The sequence below is a fragment of the Xenopus laevis genome, chromosome 2S (assembly GCF_017654675.1).
Source record: "Xenopus laevis strain J_2021 chromosome 2S, Xenopus_laevis_v10.1, whole genome shotgun sequence".
NCBI classification, from domain to species: Eukaryota; Metazoa; Chordata; class Amphibia; order Anura; family Pipidae; genus Xenopus; species Xenopus laevis.
The window spans coordinates 23,420,140-23,440,653 of NC_054374.1; the positions used below are offsets into that span (position 1 = coordinate 23,420,140).

General features: G+C 40.6%; 1 protein-coding gene across 50 annotated transcripts in view; it reads right to left on the bottom strand.

The window, feature by feature from the left end:
* Nucleotides 1-5,857: 5,857 nt before the first annotated feature.
* The window catches only part of tff3.7.S (Skin secretory protein xP2 S homeolog), a 57,298-nt gene continuing 42,641 nt past the window's right edge, over nucleotides 5,858-20,514 (bottom strand). For 36 of the 50 annotated variants that reach the window (XM_041583480.1, XM_041583475.1, XM_041583463.1 and 33 more), the window contains 5 exons: nucleotides 17,755-17,784; nucleotides 16,107-16,136; nucleotides 12,645-12,794; nucleotides 7,302-7,444; nucleotides 5,858-6,014 (listed from right to left, as the gene is read on the bottom strand). In XM_041583480.1, coding sequence (XP_041439414.1) covers nucleotides 7,305-7,444; nucleotides 12,645-12,794; nucleotides 16,107-16,136; nucleotides 17,755-17,784 — 350 coding nt within the window. In that variant the 3' untranslated portion in view covers nucleotides 5,858-6,014; nucleotides 7,302-7,304. Of the gene's footprint in view, nucleotides 6,015-7,301; nucleotides 7,445-12,644; nucleotides 12,795-16,106; nucleotides 16,137-17,754; nucleotides 17,785-20,514 lie in introns of those variants that run through there. The other 14 variants (XR_005965741.1, XR_005965740.1, XR_005965739.1 and 11 more) reach the window with 2 other exon arrangements.

Here is a 20,514-nt window from a genome sequence, read left to right on the forward strand (position 1 = left end):
CTCTACAATACAGTATTATTTGTCCATTAAAGATGCAAAGCCATATGACAACGTGCCCAGAGGAGCACTGGGAAATATTGCTGTTCGGTATTGCTCTTGTAGATTATAAAGCATAAAAATTATTTTTATATATATTACTCCCTCTATATGTAAAGCACAAGTCTTCAGTTTTTACGAATAATCATGAGAATCAGAGAGGGAAAAAAATATTTCATTAGCGAAGTTGCATATTTATCTATGGATTTGCCGGGGCTGATATCCTTTTCCTACAGCGGTTTATTGTTCCAATGTTTCTTTGATGTGGTTGGCACCAAAACTTTCTCATTGGCTCTGCCAGTCAGAATAATGTTCATTTATTGTACGTCTGACCACATGTTTGTGTAACACAAATAGCCCATTGTAACGCAGTATTGCCAAGAGCCAAAATGAATTGTTGCTTTTCTTTATAAACCATTTTTCCATTGTCTTTAAAGAGGAATTATCAGTGGTGTAACTAGACCCCTAAGGGCCCTGGTATGGAAATTTAAAACTGGGCCCCCTACCCCCCCCATGCATTGTGCTGGAATACAACATTACTGGGTTGGGAGAGCAAGTAGTAGGGCGAGGATTAGCATTGCAGTCGTTCGGTCAGCTCTATGTCCTGTTCTGTAAAGAGGGACTTGGTGGCATTGCGCAGTGGAGCCACGCACCTTCTACATAGAATGGAGACAGTCATGTCACCGGCACTACTTCAGCAGTCTATAAAATTTTACAATTGTAGATAGTGATGCCCAAGTGGCTGCCCTAGAAATTTGTTCTGGAGTAGCTTAATTATGCAATGCCCAGGACATACTTTGTGCCCTGGTAAAACGTGCTCTGACCTTGAAGGGTCTAGTTTTGTGACTAATGTCATAAGAACAATTTATTGTCTCTACTAGACATCTGGCTATTGTACGCTTTGAAGCAGGGGATCCCTTATGGATGCCATAAGTAACCAAAAAAGCATCTGACTTCCTATAAGTTTTTTATCTGTCTAGATAGTAACGTATTGCCCTAACTACTGTACATCCAAGTTATGTAGAGCTTCTCTGAGTGTTACAGGACTTAGGGCATAGGGAAGGAAGGTTCATTTCCTCATTAATGTGAAAAGCTGATACTACTTTTGGAGAAAAAGAAGGTATAGTCCTGAAAACTGCTCTATCTTGGTGTAGTATGAGCCAAGGTTCCTTGTGAGATAAGGCTGCCATGTCTGATACTCTTGTTGCTGACGTAATGGGCAAAAGGAAAATCCTTTTCCAGGTAAGGAATTTTAATAGACAAGTCGTTAAAGGTTCAATGGGGGTCCTTGTAGGACATTGAGGACCATGGTAAGATCCCAAGTAGGTGTTGGATCCCTGAACGGTGGTCTGACTTTGCCCACCCCTTGCATAGCGGAATAAGGTCTGGCTCTCTAGCCTATTGATGTTGGAGTAGTAAGGAAAGGGCTGATATTTGTCCTTTCAGAGTGGCTTATGAAAGACTTAAATTGAACCCTTGTGTGAGGAATTCTACAATTGTCTGAAACTGTCGCTTGTTGCCACTGAACCTGTATCGACTCAAACCAATGTATGAAAGTCTTCCATAGTCTATGATAGACCTTTGTTGTGGACTGTTTTCTGGCCTTCAAGAATATGTTTGTGGCCATTCCTGAAAACCCTTTTGAGTGCCAATGTCGGTCTCAAGAGCCAGGCCGTTAAATGCAACCTTGGCAGATTGCTTTGCTTGATTAGTCCTTGAGTGAGTAAGTCTGGTCGAAGGGGCAGCCGCCATGGTGGAGGTGCTGACATATTGATGAATACCATGCTCCCCTCGGCCATCTGGAGCAATTAAACTCTGTTGAAAGCCAAGGTATGACTAAGACATCTACATATGCCGCCCTTGGGTCCTGCGACCTTGCGCAGTACATAGGCATCCTGGAATTGAGTCTGGACGCTAGCATGTCTATGTCTGGCAGGCCCCACGTGGTTACCAGCTGTTGGGAGACCTCTGGGTGAAGTGACCTGCTGTCGGCTGAGGTAATCCGCCTCACAGTTTAGCACTCCAGGAAAGAGAACTGCAGAGATGGCCGGAACGTGTAGTTCTGCTCAGCTGAGGATCTGTGCTACCTCTCACATTGCCCTGTTGCTGCGTTTGCCCCCTTGTTTGTTTAGATAGGCTGCCGCTGTGGCATTGTCTGATTGAATTCAGAGTGGCTGGTTTGTCAACTCCAATGACCAAAGAAGCAGGCATTCCATATTGCTCTGATCTCTAGCATGTTGATAGGTAGTTTGATTCTGCTGATGACCATGTCCCTTGGCATGTTCGATATGGCCAAGTTGCCCCCCAACCTGTCAGACTGGCATCTGTAGTTATTACTGTCCAGTGGGGCGAGGTCCCTGCCTTGCCCGGAGTCAGGGATGTGAGGTAATGTACACCAAGTGAGTGATTGTTTGACCGGTATCGTGATTGAAATTAGCTGTGTCAAGTCTGCATGGTTCTTGTTCCAATGGCTGAGAAAGTGGTTTTGGAACTCTCTCATGTGAACCCTGCCTAAAGGTAGTGCCTCCAGCGCTGCTACCATGTAGCCCAATAATTCTGAAGGTAGTGAAATGGTTTGAAGGACTGAGTCTGACAACATTCCTAAGAATTTAATTTGTTGAGTGGGAGTGAGGTGACCCTTCCTGTGGTTCACAATCCACCAGTACTGTTGAAGTGTCGTGACACAAGTTTGAGTGTCCTTGTGACATTGGTCGTAGGATGGGGATCTGATGAGCAGGTCATCTAGATAAGGAGTGATTGATATCCCTAGACGCCTGAGATGTGCAATGAAAGGACTCAGTTTCTCTGTGAAAACTGCCCGCTGTGGAAAAGGCCGAATGGAAGTGCCTGGAATTGGTATATTCTTCCAGCATAGTGAATCTTAGATACTGCTGAGATTGGTTTCTAATGAGTACGTGCAAGTATGCGTCCTGAAAATCCACTTTGGTCAAATAGCAATGGTGCGTCATGGACATCACCACTGAACAAATGGACTCCATTCAGAACTTTTGTTTGGACACCAATTTGTTTAGTGATTTTAGGTTTAGTACCGGTCTGAAAGTGCCCTCTTTCTTTAAGACCAAGAAAGATTTGAGTAAAACCCTTTGTAGCGATCTTCGTGTGGCACTGGTGCAATGACATTGCTGTGTCGAAGATTGTTGACAATCTGTAATAGAGCTTGTCTTTTGGCTAGGTGTTTTGGTGTGGTTGAACGTTTGAAAGTGCGAGGGGGTAGACTGTTGAAAGGAATGCGGTATCCCTCTGCAATAATTGAGAGAACCCAATTGTCCTGTATGTGGTCCTGCCACACTGGGAAAAACAGTTGAAGACGACCTCCTACTCCCCTTGCACTTAGCCTTAATTCAGGCAGAGTTGGTTTTTTGGAAAAGCTGGTTTTTTGGTCGGTCGTTGTTGTTTGGACCAGGTTGGCCTACCCTTTTTTGTGTCCCCACTTCCTGTGAAGGACGAAATTTGGTATTCCGGAAAGAACGAAATGGACATCCCTGGGAACTCCACGGTCTGTTGTAAAATAGATTAGGTTGGTCTAATCTGGGTTTTTTGCCAGAAGGTAAAAATGTGCTCTTACCACCTGTGACTTCAGTAATAATTTGCTTAAAGTCAGGTCCGAAAAGAGTGTCTCCCGTAAATTTTAGATTCATGAGTTTGGTCTTGGACGCTGTATCACAAGACCAATGGCATAACCAGAGTAATCGTCTTGCCACCACTTTGTCAACACTGGTCTTGGCTGCTAGCCGCACTGTGTCCATGGCTGCGTTTGACAAAAAGGCTCAAGCTGAGCTAAAACGCTGTAATTCCTCCTGTAATTCCTCCAATGAAGTGGGGTTATTCTGTAACTCTTGGCACCAGAATCTGGCGTGCGTGCTACACCCACAGATGCCCCTGCTGGTCTGAGAATCGCTGTGGCATGGGTGTAACCCCTTCCTCTGGAACAGGGTAAGTGTTGAGGAACTGTTGAGCTTGGGAAAGTCGGTGATCGGGTTTGGACCATTTGTGCTCTATAACCTGAGATACTGATTTAAATATAGGGAAGGCCCTAGACTTCCTGGGTTGCACACCCAATGCTTTGTCAGCCTTTGATATGGCTGTTGTTTCGTCTTTAATATGTAACGTAGCTAGCATTTCCTGAAGTAATCGTTTGGTTTCTAGCCCCACAATTGAGCGGTACTGGCGCTCTGTGTCTGAGCGTTCTCTTTGTTTTTTTGTTTTCCAATAGAGTTACTGTTGCTGCTGTCTCTAGCCCCCAAGCTTTCTTGTTAAATTGCCTCTGTAAGAGTTATAGCTCAGCATGGAGACCCCGCCTCCATTTTTCTGAAAGAAAGTCCAGCTGTGTATAGAAGTCGCATATAGTAGTGCTGTATCTAGTAGAAACCCCTGTTTCTATAGTGCTACAGAGTATAATATAGATATGCAGCCACTCCTACCCTTAATGGGACTAAGTTAGGCCAATCTTTGATGGAGAAGTAACTTGGGGAAGAAAAAAGTATCTGTAGCAAGCAATGGCAGTTGGCAGCAAGGTATTGTCCTGTATTAAAATGGGTATACTGTAGATTCATAGGAGGACATGGCCATTCTTACCCTTTACAAATGATTGGTAAGGCCTCATCTAGAAATTTTGTGGCAGTATTGGACTTAATAAAATAGAAAAAACCTGAAGAAGAGCAACCAAGCTGATAAAGGGAATGGAAGGTCTCCATTATGAGGAAAGTTTGTCTAAGCTGTGGTTGTTTATGTTGAAGAAAAGGTGCTTAATAGTTGGTATTATCACTATGTATAAATATATAAGGGGACCCTACACTAAACTCTATGATGTTTTATTCACAATATCATTTTACATTGGACTCCAATAAAATTAGAAGACAGGCAGTTTCATCTTAATGTGTGAAAAGATTTTTTTCACTCTATAAGGCAATTTGGGGAGGCTTTAGATGGTGCACCTTGCACACTGTTCCCTGCATTATAAATGATCCCTACTGTATGTTTAGCAACCTTCACTGCCAGCCATGATATCACCATAATATCATAAAGCAGTGGTTCTTGCACCCAGAAGTAACAATCTGTGCAACTCACATTGTGGTTGAACTTAATAGGCTATTGTATGTTTTCTACCCAAATTGTGCACACTATTAGGGGGTTATCAAAGTCTGAATGCCAAAAACTCTAAAAATTTGAGCTTTTTTTACTATAAAATCTGAATGGAAAAGCCAGCATCTCAGACATGCCGAGGTTGTATATACAGTAAATCAATGGGAGAGGTCCCTATCCTATTTGGACATTTCTGTGGTTTGCGCTGGAATTAATCTGAAAATCCAGTTATTTCTGACTACTCAGGGCAAAATCAGAAAAATGTGGGCTTTTTGGGAGAAAGCCCAAAAAAAAATTAAGCGATTTGGTGAAAAATTAAAAAAATTTGTACAATCCAAATTCTTGCTGAATTTTTCCGTGTTTGTCCCTGATCCGATTAAATCGTGCTTTTTTTTATTAATAAATAAGGTCCAATTGTGGTTTGCCGTATGGTCAGACCTTTTTTATTTAAATAGTCAAAAAAAATTCAGATTTTGATAAAGCCCTTTTCATAAATAAGGCCCTTAACGTATTGCAAAAAAATCTACAGAAAACTAGCGTAATCTACCTACATACAAATGTACAGACATAAAATATGGATGTTTTTCTTGTTCACTGTATATTGATTGGTTCACTGGCTACTGCTTTGGACTGTATCTCAGTGGGACACGGACCGATGTGAACAAGGGAAATTATTTGCTGCCCAGTGCTTTATAAATAAAGTTTCACAGTACAAGTGTTTATTGGTGCTGTTAAAATTCTTTATTTCTCATTCTCTCTCTTTTTTTGAGGCTTATACATATTAGATGATAACTGGTGCATCATGGGACTTGTTGTGCAAGAACTGCTAGAGCATCCCAGTTATGGGGGAGGCAAAGTCCTTATTCAATGAAGATCTGCAAAAGAAAGTGGAATTAGAAGGCCTCAGTCTGAGTCTGAGATGGACCCTTTAAACTCAACTGCAATGCTGTTCCACTGTGCCCACTAAAAATTTAAATTACATATGCAAAAATATTAATTAATGAGAAGTCTACTGACCAAAAACTTCACCTTAGAATTTGAATTGCCCAATGAAAGAATACTAAATCCCAGCACCGTGTCAGGCATCTTACTGTTACGTAATTATGCCATTTTTGTCTTCATTATAAGACGCTGGAATCAAACATGGGGATAAAGGACAGACTTTTTCAGTGCTGGGAAACTGGGCTTAATGTTTCCAACTCCAGTTGCAGGAACAAAGAACATGGAGCTAGATTGACAGCTGGTATTCTCATTGAAGGATTTTTTGCATTTTAAAGCAGTCACTGGCTGTGGAGATTTAGGGAAAGTTTTGGAAAAGTCTTATTGTGCAATATTGCTTTAAAGGATAAGTAAATCTTAAAAATAAGTGAATGTAAAATTGACGAGGGTGCTATTCGAAGCACTTTTGCAATATACATTCATTGTTATTTTTTTTTAAATTCCAAGATATTAAGGGATACATGTACTGTTAACATCAATGCATTTTGTTACAACAGTATCACCTGCTGGTCAGTTTCCCACCAGTCTGACCACCAAGTAGTCAAGGAAGTTGTGAGGAGAAAGAAAGAGGCTGCTCTGATGTTCTTCTCATTAGGAAATTTTTTTAAAACCTTTCCTAAGCAGAAGAACATCAGAGCAGCCTCTTTCTTTCTCCTGACAACTTCCTTGACTACTTGGTGGTCAGACTGGTGGGAAACTGACCAGCAGGTGGTGCTGTTGTAACAAAATTCATTCATATTAACAGTACATGTATCCCTTAAGACCTTGGAAATCAAAAAAATAAATAAATAAAGAATGTACATAGAATAGCACCCTCGTTAATTTTACATTCACTTATTTTTAAGGTTTACTTATCCTTTAAGAATACAACCCTGATGTTGCAGGACTACAGTTTGGTTAAGCAGTGCAGCAGGGTCTACTACCCCTTTAAAATACAGAACATTTGCCCAGCTTATGCGTGGGCTGCCACTTGATTCTCAGATAAGATTGCGGTATGAACAGATTTCTTTCTCCTGTCCCTGTAAGTTATGGGCAAAAGTGGTGCCATTAAGCTGGTTGGGATTCTCTAACTCACTTTTTAGTCAAGTACATTGTACCACCTGCCACCAATCTTCCCAAGACTTGAAGGCAAATATCAAACAGCCACAAGCTGCCCCTCTTACCATTTATTTTTGGTGGAAACACCATTTCACCCCAGTAATACTGGCATCAAAACAGCACCCGCGTTTCATGCATTCCATGGGTGTAATGCTTGAATAACCACAGTCCTCCCTGTCTCCGGGGCTGAATAAACACTGGGCACGAGCTGTGGGAATAAGTAGATGGGTTACTGCATTAATTAATCCATTAATCAGAAATCTCAAAATTACAGAAAGTCTGCCCCATAGACTCCATTTTATTCAAATCATTTTAAAAGTATTTCCTTTTTCTCTGTAATAATAAAACAGTACCTTGTACTTGACACAAACTGTGATTATACTGTAATTAATCTTTCACCCGTCCCTAAATATGTCCCAAGGAATCCAATAGAAATAATTAAAAATTGGCGTAATTTCACTAGGCAGAAGCTTTTTAACTCTGATTAATGGGCTACATTATGTAGTAACATCAGAGATTATGCCGGGGGGGCAGCAAAATATTCAGTATTCTATAGTGACAGTTAATAGTCAGCTGTCACCAATTGTAGGCAGGGAACTGAGTGTCTGTGCAATCTTTTTGGTATGACTTACCTCCTTAAGCTGTAGGCATGTGCACTTGGGCCGCATGTTTCTACTTATTCATTAAACTACAGGCACATTATGTGCACCTATGTACGTAATATACCTGTTAATTTTAAGGTAATACTCTTGGGACCAATTTGGAAGGTAAAGTATCATGATATGTGTGGTTAGTTTTTGCTCCCCATTGTGATAGAACATTTTCTTATACGCCATTATTTACTCGCACCTCTGCAATCCAAAGGCTCAAATAATCACCACATATTTCTTAATCGTGTCCCCCCAAAAATACTTATCTATAAGTACTAACTGAGGAGCAGGAGATCCAGGCCATTTGAAATAAACCCATTTAAAGGACATGAGTAAAATCTTGAGAAAGGGCTAGTTAGGTTGAGATTTGGGTACCCCTGGATCTAACAATTTAGTATCTACAGTATGCAAGTGCATGTGTTTTCAAAAACAGGGTTTTTTAACCTTTAAAAATGGGTGATGGTTCGGTTATATAAAAGTATAAAGCTGGGAGGAAGGAAGGGGCATGTAAAACCTGTAAAAAAATTTTGGACTTGGCAACTTCTACCCTATAAAAGTCAATTGTACGCTGAGCATGTGCTTAGGGCCCATTTTGTTACTTCCCTTACCTGAGCAGGTAGGAAGGGTGAAGTGGAACCTAGACAAGGTCAGTCTAGTAAGGATAGGCTACTCGCTTTAATAGGTCACTCTAGGAGTAATATATAGTTAGGGCTATTTAGCCAAGCAGCACAGGCTCCACCAAGGAGTATGGAGTGGGATCAGGATCTTGGGTACTAATTGTCTAGAGTAGGGACGAAGTGTCAGAGCTAGCGTCTGCAGAGACACTTTTGAAGCTCTTCTTAGGGTAAAGTCTGAAAGCTGGGAGTATCCCTGTCCATGTTGTATATTCGCTCTCTTACCATGCAGGGTCTATACTGACCATTGGTGCTGTGAGTATATGCTTATCCACTGATCATGTTTATCTCTCACTGAACTTCTATATGGATTGTGTTCTTCAATAAACAGGTTCTATGGTTAAGTTATAAGAACCACTGGGGCCCAATTATTCAGCTCCCCATACAGTTATATTTGCACAACATCCTGCCTCCCCACCATTGCGACGGCTCACGCCCTGAGAATAATAGGTCTCATCCAGAGCAAAAATATTTTTATATATATATATATATATATATATATATATATATATATATATATATATATATATATATATATATATATATATATATATATCTCGGATATGCTACTTATGCTTGGAGTGCTCCCACAATCCCCCACTGTGAACCCCTGGAACTATAGCAGGGTGTTACCCCAATGTTTCTATATATCTGTAACCTTGTTATGAGCTAAAGGGGCACATCCTGAAGGTCAGTTAGGGGAAGATTTGGGGTGAGTGCTTATTTGTGCCCTGGGTACCCCTGGAACTATAGCAGGGTGACTGTTACCCCAATGTTTCTGTAGGGCCCTATAGGGTTAATTGGCACTATAGAGAGTTAATCTTTTCATTCTTTCTTTGGGTTATTGGGTAAGAGACCCTGTAGCAGAATAACCTTTAGCATTATTGGCTGAGAGGTAAAATGACACTCCCCTGCTAGACTGCTATATAGTGTGTGTAGGGAGTGGCCACTTCCTCTTTGGCCTGTGGATGGTGATCCAGCTGGGTGTGCTCAGGGGAGCCTGGGTACAGCTAGGCCCAGAAAGGCCCATGTGCTTTGGAGAAGAAGTCGGGGACCAGGAAACCCCATGAATGAGGAATAGTTATACTAGGACAGACTTGTCATAGTCTCTCTAGGGGGCAAATTCACTAAGAATCTAAGTTGCGCCAGGTGCAACTTCGCCGCTCTTCGCCGCTCTTCGCCGCACTTCGCCGCACTTCGCCAGGCGAATTTTCGCCAGCGCTCCGCAAATTCACTAAAATGCGAAGTTGCGCACAGGGGTAGCGTAAGTTTGCGAAGTTGCGCTAGCGTTGTTTCGCTATATAAAGCGAAGTTGCGCTAGCGAAGGCTAATTTGCATACGGCGCGAAATTCAAATTTCAATGGAGGAACACGTATCTGCACTACAAATGCCTAGAAAACCTTCAAATCTGCAAATAAAAATTTTATTTTGCCCTACACATGTGCCCACTGTCTAGGTAAGTTGCCATGAGTCAGGAAAAGTAGGGGGAGGAAGGGGAGCCCCAAAAAAATTTTGATCTTTTTCAGCCTATCACCCATAATGTAGAAAACACGCCAGCGTTTTTTGGGACTTAGAAAAAATTTTGACTTTTTTTGAAACAATCCCTATCTACTCTATTGCGCTTCGCCAGGTCTGAGGAGGCGAAGGAAGTCTAGCGTAAAAGGTAGCGTTCGCTACACTGCGCAAGTTAGTGAATTTGCGTAGTTTCGTCGCTAGCCAAAATTCGCCTGGCGTAAGGTTGCGAAGTAACACTAGCGAAACTACGCCAGCGTTCGTTAGTGAATTTGCGCAGTAGCGAAAATGCCAAACGCTAGCGAAAAAACGCTAGCGTTCGGCGCTTCGCGCCTTAGTGAATTTACCCCTAGGAGAGAAAGGCAGATAGGATAGAGAAAAAGAGCAGCTGAAGCTCCAACAAGGATTTGCAGTAAGGGAGTAGCTTCCCAGAGGCTGTGTGTGTTGCCTCCAGTCAGGGACCTCAGTGAAGAGGGACTGTAGGGTACAAGCTGCTTCCTGACAACTTCCAGGAGGGAATGTGTGTTAATTCTGCAAATACCTAATGGAGACCTTTCCTCTGTGAGAAATGCCTAATGCCTGCAGTTCTGTGTGAGAAACGTGCTATTGCCTCAGCTCCTGTGTGAGTACTAAACCTGATGTCACATGCCTCGTGCATAGTTAATAAACCGTTTCTGTTTTACTGCAAGAACCTCCTGGCGCCCATCTTTTGTATGTTTTGTGTGCACAGTAGCCTGAGGGAATGTAGTTGCACTACACCATAGAGGGAACACTTCCACATGGCGAACGCCCTGACCCTGTTGTGTAAGTCGCATGTAGCCAATGCTCTACCCTGCTAGTGGGTATTTGGTTGCATACCGCCAAATAGGTGCTACATTTCTATATATCTGTAACCTTGTTATGAGTTTATGGGGCCCCAGTCTGAAGGCCAGTTAGGGGGAGATTTGGGGTAAGTGCTTATTTGTGCCCTGGGTACCCCTGGAACTATAGCAGGGTGACTGTTACCACAATGTTTCTAAATATCTGTAACCTTGTTATGAGCTAAGGGGGCCAGACGTTGGGGCGAGTGCTGTGGATCCTTTTTCATCAGCTAAATCAGACCCTAATAAAATGTTGAGCCACAAAGGACGTTTGAAACCCAAACCTACTGACCTACTAAAAATAGAAATACTTTGTGAGGCCGCAAAAAGTACAGTGAGGGTAGAAAAGGGGCAGGGAAGGGTTCAGTTTGTGTCCTTTTGTGCAGCACTGGTTCTTCCGTTCTTGCACAAAGCTTCTGTTATTATTTGTTGCTCATTTAGGGAAGGAGTTGGTGCTTAACAGCAGGGATCCGAGCCAACCTACCCCTGGAATATACTGGGGCAGTAGGATTATTGGGACATAATGGAGAGGAGGTGAGATGCCAACGATCAGGCTTTAGGCCCTGATATAAATGGCAAGTGTGGTTTATTAGAGTTCTACACTATTACATAAATCAGTCTGAGTTTGTGTAATTTATACACTTTGTAATAAAGACGCAGATGATTTGACTAGTAATTCTATAACTTCACTGCTTGGCCTGGCTGGTAATAATTTTACTTAGAGCCAATGTTATTGATAGTGTTGAAAGATAAAAAAAAATATAGGAAAGCCTGAAGGCAATTGTTTCCCACATTCCTGTGGTTCAAAGAGAATGCAGACAGCCAACATAACAATAGTCAATAGTCATTTGGACCCCTTTCATTAAAGGAGAAGGAAAGCTCCAAGACAGTTTATTGCCAACAGATTAGCCACAAAAGTGTGAGCTAAAATGCTATATTTATTCTGCAGAATGCTTTACCATACCTGAGTAAACAGCTCTAGATGCTGTCTCTGTTTATTTAGGATAGAAGCTGCCATGTAAGCTTGGTGTGACATCACTTCCTGCCTGAGTCTCTCCCTGCTCACATACAGCTCTGAGCTCAGATTACAGCAGGGATGGGAGGAGGGAGGGGGAGAGGAGCAAACTGAGCATGCTCAAGCCCTGCCCTGGAGGCTTATGCTGAAAACAGGTCTGATACAGAAGTCCACGAGTACACAATAGATGGAAAGCAATGCTGTGTTTCTTTTGACAGAGGACTCAGAACAGCATTACTTTGAGGGTTTACTGGTGTATTTATATAGACCTTTCTGATAAAGCTTACTTAATTTTAGCCTTTCCTTCTCCTTTAAAGAAATGCTGGCCCTGCAGGAGAGCAATGGGGTCACCGTGGTACCAATACCCCAAATGTCACCCTTTGTACCACCACTCACACAGAAACCTTTTCAGATCTTATTCCGTTATTTAACTTTCCACATTACCACCCCCTTTCCTAATGCCTTCCCTTTACATTGTTCACTTAAATGATAAACACTGTCCAAGGCTATTGTGATACTAAAATCTATAGTTAGTGTATGAGTATATATTGTTTGTTAGAGTGTGTGGAGGGGTCAGTGTGTGTGTGTGTATGGATGCTGGGTTTTATTTGGAGGGGTTGAACTTGATGAACTTTGTCTTTTTTCAACCTGATTCCACTATGTAACTATATTTATAATATGCACTTGGCAATATTACCTGTGCGAGGAAAGAAGCACCATTTAACCCCAACAATGCTGGAATCAAAGCAACAGCCCTTTGCTTTGCATTGTCCCTCTGTTATTCCTGGATATCCACAGTCTGTTCTCTTAAAGGGATCCCCCTTGCAATCTTCTGTCTTCGGACCAACTGCAATTACAATGCACAAAAAAATATTAAAGCACTAATGTACCCTTACATATATTTTCCTGCTGAATTGTGCTTAGTACAGGGGAATACCTATGCTGCCATAGTTTCATGGGATCTCTCTGTACAGACTATGAGCAAACTTAGGGGGCTGTTCCTGCTGAATTGTGCTTAGTACAGGGGAATATCTCTGCTGCCATAGTTTTATGGGATCTCTCTGTACAGACTATGAGCAAACTTAGGGACTGTTCCTGCTGAATTGTGCTTAGTACAGGGGAATATCTCTGCTGCCATAGTTTTATGGGATCTCTCTGTACAGACTATGAGCAAACTTAGGGACTGTTCCTGCTGAATTATGCTTAGTACAGGGGAATACCTACGCTGCCATAGTTTTATGGGATCTCTCTGTACAGGCTATGAGCAAACTTAGGGGACTGTTTGTACAACTCATGGGGTTTACAGTGCACAGTCCATAAATACACAAATGTGTTTTCTCTAAAGATGATCATCCCCAGGCAGAGCTGTTCACTCCCTTTTCTAACTGCAATTCATGTGCCTACAAAAAAAGTCTGACACCATATATATTATCATAGAATTCAAACATTTCAGCCTACAGCAGAATTCTCAAAGAAGATATAAACCAAGAGAAAACTATTCCATATTCAGGAACCTGCTGCAAAATGACCTTTAGACACAGGTTAAAAAATAAATAAAGACATTGTATTGCCTCAAATCAACCACTAGATGTCAGTATTCCTCTACTAAATGACCATAGGGCCTAGTCCTAAATGTGAATAAGAATGTAAAGTGAAATATAGAAAAGCTTTAGAAGGCACTATTGTAAACACCATGAACGTATTAGATGGGAAAAGTTTCGTCCTCATCTGCCAATAGGCTGTGAGGTTCATATATTAACCACTGGTAACTTTTTAGCACAAAAATAGAGAAAGAATCTGCCGTTCGTGTTACTGACTCTGTTGAGCAAAAAGTCTGATATTAGATAACTGCCATTATCTAGGAAACCACTACAAACAGAATATGAATTTAAATTTCAAATTAAGTTTATAATATCCATATTTTATGGCTTTAAAATATCCCACAAAAGCTTCATTTATATTTTGTGTATCTGTTATTTATATATATATATATATATATATATATATATATATACAGTATATATATATATATATATTTATATATATATATATATATATATATATATATATATATATATATATATATATATATATATATATATTAGATTGATCAATGCACATTCCCTGGTCCCCTGTCTCTTAAGTAATCCAGTATCTATGCAAGTGCATGCATTTACAAAACCAGGGTTTTTTTTGTTACAAAGTTATGATCATAAAGTTGATAAGCCACTATACTACATAAAGGTAAACCCCATATGGTGGTCTCAAACTGCTTATGGCATAGTAGCATTTCTTGGGATAAGTGTCTTCTGACCTGAGCATTGGTTTCAGTCAGAGGACTTAGCCTTGTGGGAGCACTCCAAGGCTAAGTAAAATATAAAAAAAGGAGGATTGATCAATGCACATTCCCTCAGGTCACACTTATCCCAAGAAATACTATCATGCAGGGAGGTGCCAACCTTCAATATTGTGACCGGACGTAAAGAGTTTGGGGTTTACCTTGACGTGGTTTGGTGGCTTATAAATTTTATGACGGTAACTTTTTTTAACTAAAAACCCCTGTTTTTGTAAACACGTGCACTTGCATAGAGACTGGATTACTTATGAGACAGGGGACCAGGAAATGTGCATTGATCAATGCCCCTTCTTTTTCTCTATGTTTGTAGTTAATTTGGCCAGATAAGTAGCACTTTCATTGTATTTGAATATATTTTTACTTAGCCTTGGAGTGCTCCCACAACCCCCCCCCCCTTTTTATATTTTGTTTTGTAGTAATCAGACTTACAAACCAAATATGGTAAAAACATCAAAAAAGTTTTATTTTGTCTATTTAGTCTGATATTTACAATATATACAAAGTAGATCATATCTAAGCAATACCAAGCATATATATAAATAGGTATGGGACCTGTTATCCAGAATGTTCGGGACAGATGTTTTCTGCATAATGGATATTTCTGTAATTTAGATTTTCATACCTAAAATCTACTAGAAAATCATGTAAACATTAAGGGGGTTATTTACTAAACTCTAAATTGATCTGGCTTTTGGGGCAAAACTTGAATTTTTCTTTCTTTTTTTAAAAAAAACTAGAATTTTTCAAGATTTATTAAAGCCCGATGCTGCAAAAAACCAGAATCCGAAAATCCGCCATCTCAAACATGCATATATTATTCAATGGGAGAGTTCCCTATCCTATTTGAAAGTTTCTGTGGTCTACGCTGGAAAAAGCCCCAAAAAAATCGAGCGATTCGGGAAAAAAACTCAAAAAAACATATGATTCAGGTTTTTGCTCGATCTTATTGTGTTTTTACTTGAACCAATTAAATCAAGCTTTTTTTAATAATAAATTATAAATGCACTTTTTTTAATCAAAAATCAGAAAATTCTGCATTTTGATAAATCACCCCCTGAAGAAAACGGTTTTGTTCCAATAAGATTTACTTATACAGGTATGGGAACTATTATCCAGAAAGCTCTGGACCTGAGGTTTTCTGGATAATGGATTTTCTGTAATTTGGATCTTCATACCTTAGGTCTACTAGAAAATGATGTAAACGTTAAATAAATAGTTGGAATCAAGTACAATCTACTGTTTTATTATCTCAAAGAAAAAGGAAATCATTTTTTAAAATTTGGATTTATTTGAATAAATGTCTTCAGAACTTTCTGGATAATGGGTCTCCAGATAACGGATCCCATACCTGTATATACAGTATATCATCTTATTGAAAATCATATATCTCATTATTACAGGGCAATAAAGATTCATAATAAATGCCAGTTTCCACCATAGAGATAAGGGAGGATTCTCTGTAATCAAACCTTCACATAAACAAGCCTACAGTTTATTTAAACAGAGTTGGTTACAATACTTCTGCCTCTTTAAAAAGAAACCACCTACTCCACATTAATACAAGCTTTGATGGAGAAAGCAGAACACTATTAGCCCCAACAAAATATTTTGCCTTCCTTCTACAGTGACCAATGGTAATAATGTACCTACTAATTCTGTTTGACACTGATACAGTACATTTACACCAAGCAAATAGAGTTTAGCACAAAATAATAAAGGACACAAGAGCTGTAATTATGGCAAGTCCTTATAATAATAATAATAATAATAATAATAATAATAATAATAATAATAAGCTGTTACCTTCAACTGGTGCTGGTGCAGGAGCCCCACCTAAATAATAAACATATAAATATAATTTTTTATTGTTGGTGGCTACGTTTGAATAGAAAACATTATAAATAGAATGTTGAAAGATGGTGCAAATATTATTACTATTAAAAATAAAAAATACTGTTCTGGTTCCTCTGTAATCAGTAGTGTAACCATAGAGGAAGCAGACCCTACGGTTGCTGGAGGGGGCTGGGGAATGGGGGGGCCTGGACTGCAGAGTCTCCTTCCTCTAAAGTTATGTGGAATTCCCCCTCCCCCACAGAGTCGGACTGGGCCAGCGGGACACTAGGGAAAAACTCAGTGGGCCCCTAACCCTTGTGGGCCCCGTTGGACCAGACCCTCTGTTGGTGCCGCCTCCCGACCTCCATCCTGGCCCCCAGTCGCATTCAGAAAATTAGTTAGGGGCTGGGGGGCTGAAGTATCTGTGTCTTTGCCACTGTGGTGGGGCCCAGGAGTTGTGTGGAGGCCCAGAAGTAACAACCCCGGTGCATCCTGGCTGAGATCAAAGAGTCGCCAAGACTCGATGAGACAAAAAATTCTCCACAAGAAAAACACCCATTGACTTTAATGCATTTGGAGTGAGAAGAAATTGTTGTGCGTGTAAACATTTTTGCGACCGCAAAGCATATTTTGATCAATGTAATATTCACAAGCCAATCATTTTACATTGCGAGCAGCGCTAAACATTCTCAAAAGCGACATTTTAAATACATGCAATGTTTAGATTACATTCCCCCTTAAAAACTCAAGTTTTATGAAGTCTAAAAAAGCACAAAAAGCTCTAATACAAAACTTTGGCAAATAAAAGCAGTTGAGATGCTTTTATTTTTTAGCCCATCGTTCAGGTTTTTTTTTTCATTTGTGCTTTTTATAATCGGATCTTTTAATAAATGGCAACGTTTTCAGGATTTTTAAAAAATAGAGTTTAGGGGGGTATTTACTAAAACTCGTCTTTTTCTCACTATATTTAAAAAAAGATTTGACCAGACTTCCAAAGCAGAATCCCCTTAATGTCTAAAAAAAAATCAGTCTGAAAAAAAGTCGTAACAAAAATGTACAGTACATAAATTCGAGTCGCAAGACTAGGCTAGAATTGTTGTCCCGAAAACTGGACTTTATTGAATTGTCTCAACGACAACTTGAATTTATCGGATTTTCTAATGAAAACCAGTGCAAACAGCCTGAAACTATAGGGGATCCGGGAGGTTAAAAACATGTTCCAATCGCTAAACGGACCATCTGCCATTGATTTTTACATGATATCGACAGATTTTAGCTGGAGTATTTTCAGATTCTGATTTTTAGCAGCTTCAGAGCATAATAAATCTTAAAATGTTTGTTTTTCCCCTTTAAAAACTCAACCAGAAACATTTGAGGTTTAATAAATAAGCCCCTAATTGTAGTTTTAAAAAACTCGAATGAGAATGTTGATAAATGGGTATCATAGTTAGAAAATTAAAGCAAAGCCTGAGGTTGGTATGAGCCAGGCACATCTGCAGTTTCGGACCTCTTCATATCTGTGGTCCCATCTTTAGCAATCTGGAAAAATTTATTCCATCTGGGCCATTAGAGACAATATACTACTATTTCCATTTTCGAATAGACACTAAACTGTTACCTTCTGCTGGTGCTGGTGCAGGAGCCCCACCTACAATTAGAAGCAGATAAATATATTTATATTACTGATGTGCGGGTCGACGAAAAGTCAATCTACACCCTAACACACCGTTTCACCCCCCAAGCTTAACCCAACATGTAGTTGTCTTTATAGACCCACACTTAAGGTGCCCTGCTCTGATATCTCAGAAGCAGAGAGGCACACTGTAGAGCCTCGTGTTAGAGCCCTAGAGCAGGCATGTCCAAAGTGCGGCCCGGGGGCAATTGCGGCTCTTTTTCAAATTTACACCGGCCCTCAGTCTCCATACAAAAAACTAAAAGATACTTCAGTGTGTAACTATTCAGGGTAGTATTTTTAATTTGGTATGCTGTAGTGATGGCGAATTTAGGGAGTTTCACTTTGGCGAAAAATCCTCGAATTTCCTGCAAAATTCACGAAAAGTCAAAACAGCGTCCGTTTGTTGACGGCGGCGTCTGTTTTTTTTTATGCCGACGCAAATTTGCGGCGGTTTTGCGGATTTATTCGCTGGTGGTGAATCACGGGTGATTCACAGAGAATTTGCGCCTGGCGAATAAATGCGCCCACCACTAGTATGCTGTTCAGAAAATGTTTGGGACAGCCAGAAAAGGTTTGATAAATGGAGAAGACATTGGATGGCTAAGTATGCTTTTAGGATTACCCAGTTTAATATTTGACAAATCAGTGTAGGGACCCCTATGGGTTAATCTGCCCTGCAGCTTTAAGGCCCCCACCTTTTTCTTAGAGTGATCTGCCAGGAGAGAATGACACTCCTCTGCTATACTGCTATATAGTGTGTGTAGGGAGTGGCCTCTTCCTCTTTTGCCTCTGGATGGTGATCCAGCTGGATGTGCTCAGAGGGACTGAGTGCAATAGGCCCAGAAGAAGGCATGTGTCCAAGTCGGGGACCAGGTAACCCCATGAATGAGGAATAGATATACTAGGGCAGACTTGTCATAGTCTCTCTAGGAGAGAAAGGCAGAGAGGTGAGAGAGAAAGAGCAGCTGAAGCTCCAACAAGGATTTGCAGAAAGGGAGTAGCTTCCCAGAGGCTGTGTGTTGCCTCCAGTCAGGGACCTCAGTGAAGAGGGACTGTAGGGTAGAAGCTGCTTCCCTGACAACTTCCAGGAGGGAAAGGTTGTACTGCATTTACCTGTGTACTCTCTGTGTGAGCCTGCCTTGTTCTGTGTGAGCTCTCAATATGCTGTTTTCCTCAACTCCTGCGTGAGTACTGAAACCTGTGGTCATTTGCCCTTTTTGGCATAAGAAACCGTTCCTGATTGTTAAGAACCTCCTGGCGCCCAAGTTGTTTTTGTGTGCACAGTAGCCTGGGGGGATGTAGTTGCACTACACCATAGAGGGAACACTTCCACTTAGCGAAGGCCCTGCCCTGGGTGTAAGTCGCGTGTAACCCACGCTCTAGTGTTCTAGCTGGTGAATTAACCCCGAGGGGATAAATTTACATCACCAGTGAGGTTCCTTACAAATAACATTGTATTCTAATAATGTAACCCTGCTCAAAGGAGAACCAAACTCTAAAAATGAAAATGACTAGAAACGCCATATTTTGTATACCCAACTTAGACCACAAGCCCAAAGGCTCAGCTATATTATTAATGATCCAGGCCTTGTCACAATAGATCACCACCTTGGATTCTGTTATAAGTGTCAGTCAGCTCTGGGCAGCTCTTGAGATGCTAAACTTAGGGTTGTCATCAAGCAGAAAATGAGGTCTGCCTGTCATATAGTTTGATTCTCAGGACTGTTTATTAATTATGATGCTAATTGTGTTTCTGAGCTATCGTGCACAAATAATTTGAATTATTTGATTATGATCAGCTTTATTTTGTGGCATTCATATTCTATATAAACAGTGAATTGATCCCTAAGCCCAGTAACTGATAGCAGCCCAGAGCATGTGCAGTGAATCAGCAGAAAATAAGATTGGGAGTAGTGATGGGCGAATAAATTTGGCTGGCATGAATTCGCAACGAATTTCCAAGGGGCAGATTCACTAAGGGTCGAATTTCGAAGTTAAAAATACTTCGAAATTCGACCCTCGAATTGAAATCCTTCGACTTCGAATATCGAAGTCGAAGGATTTAGCGCTAAACGTTCGATCGAGCGATCGAAGGATTTTTCGTTCGATCGAGCGATTAAATCCTTCGAATCGAACGATTCGAAGGATTTTAATCAAACGATCGAATGAATATCCTTCGATCAAAAAAAGTTTAGCAAGCCTATGGGGACCTTCCCCATAGGCTAACATTGACTTTGGTAGGTTTTATCTGCCGAAGTAGGGGGTCGAAGTTTTTTTTAAAGGGAAAGTACTTCGACTATCGAATGGTCGAATAGTCCAACGATTTTTACTTCGAATCGTTCGATTTCGTTAGAATTCGAACGAATTTAACCAATTCGATGGTCGAAGTACCCAAAATATACTTCGAAATTCGAATTTTTTTCATTCGAATCCTTCACTCGAAGTTAGTGAATCTGCCCCCAAGTGTCAACATTTTTTTTGGACACGCATCAACACTATTCGGACACCCATTGATTTTAAAGCCAGCATCAGCTTTGATGTGGACATCAATTTCCGATTTTCTCGATTTTTCGTGAAAATGTCAGATTTTCATGATTTTTCGTGAAAATATCAGAATTTCACAATTTTTCAGCTAATTTTTCGGCTAAGCAAAATGGGAGAAATTCTCCCATCACTTATGGGGAGCTACTGGGGCTTTGATTT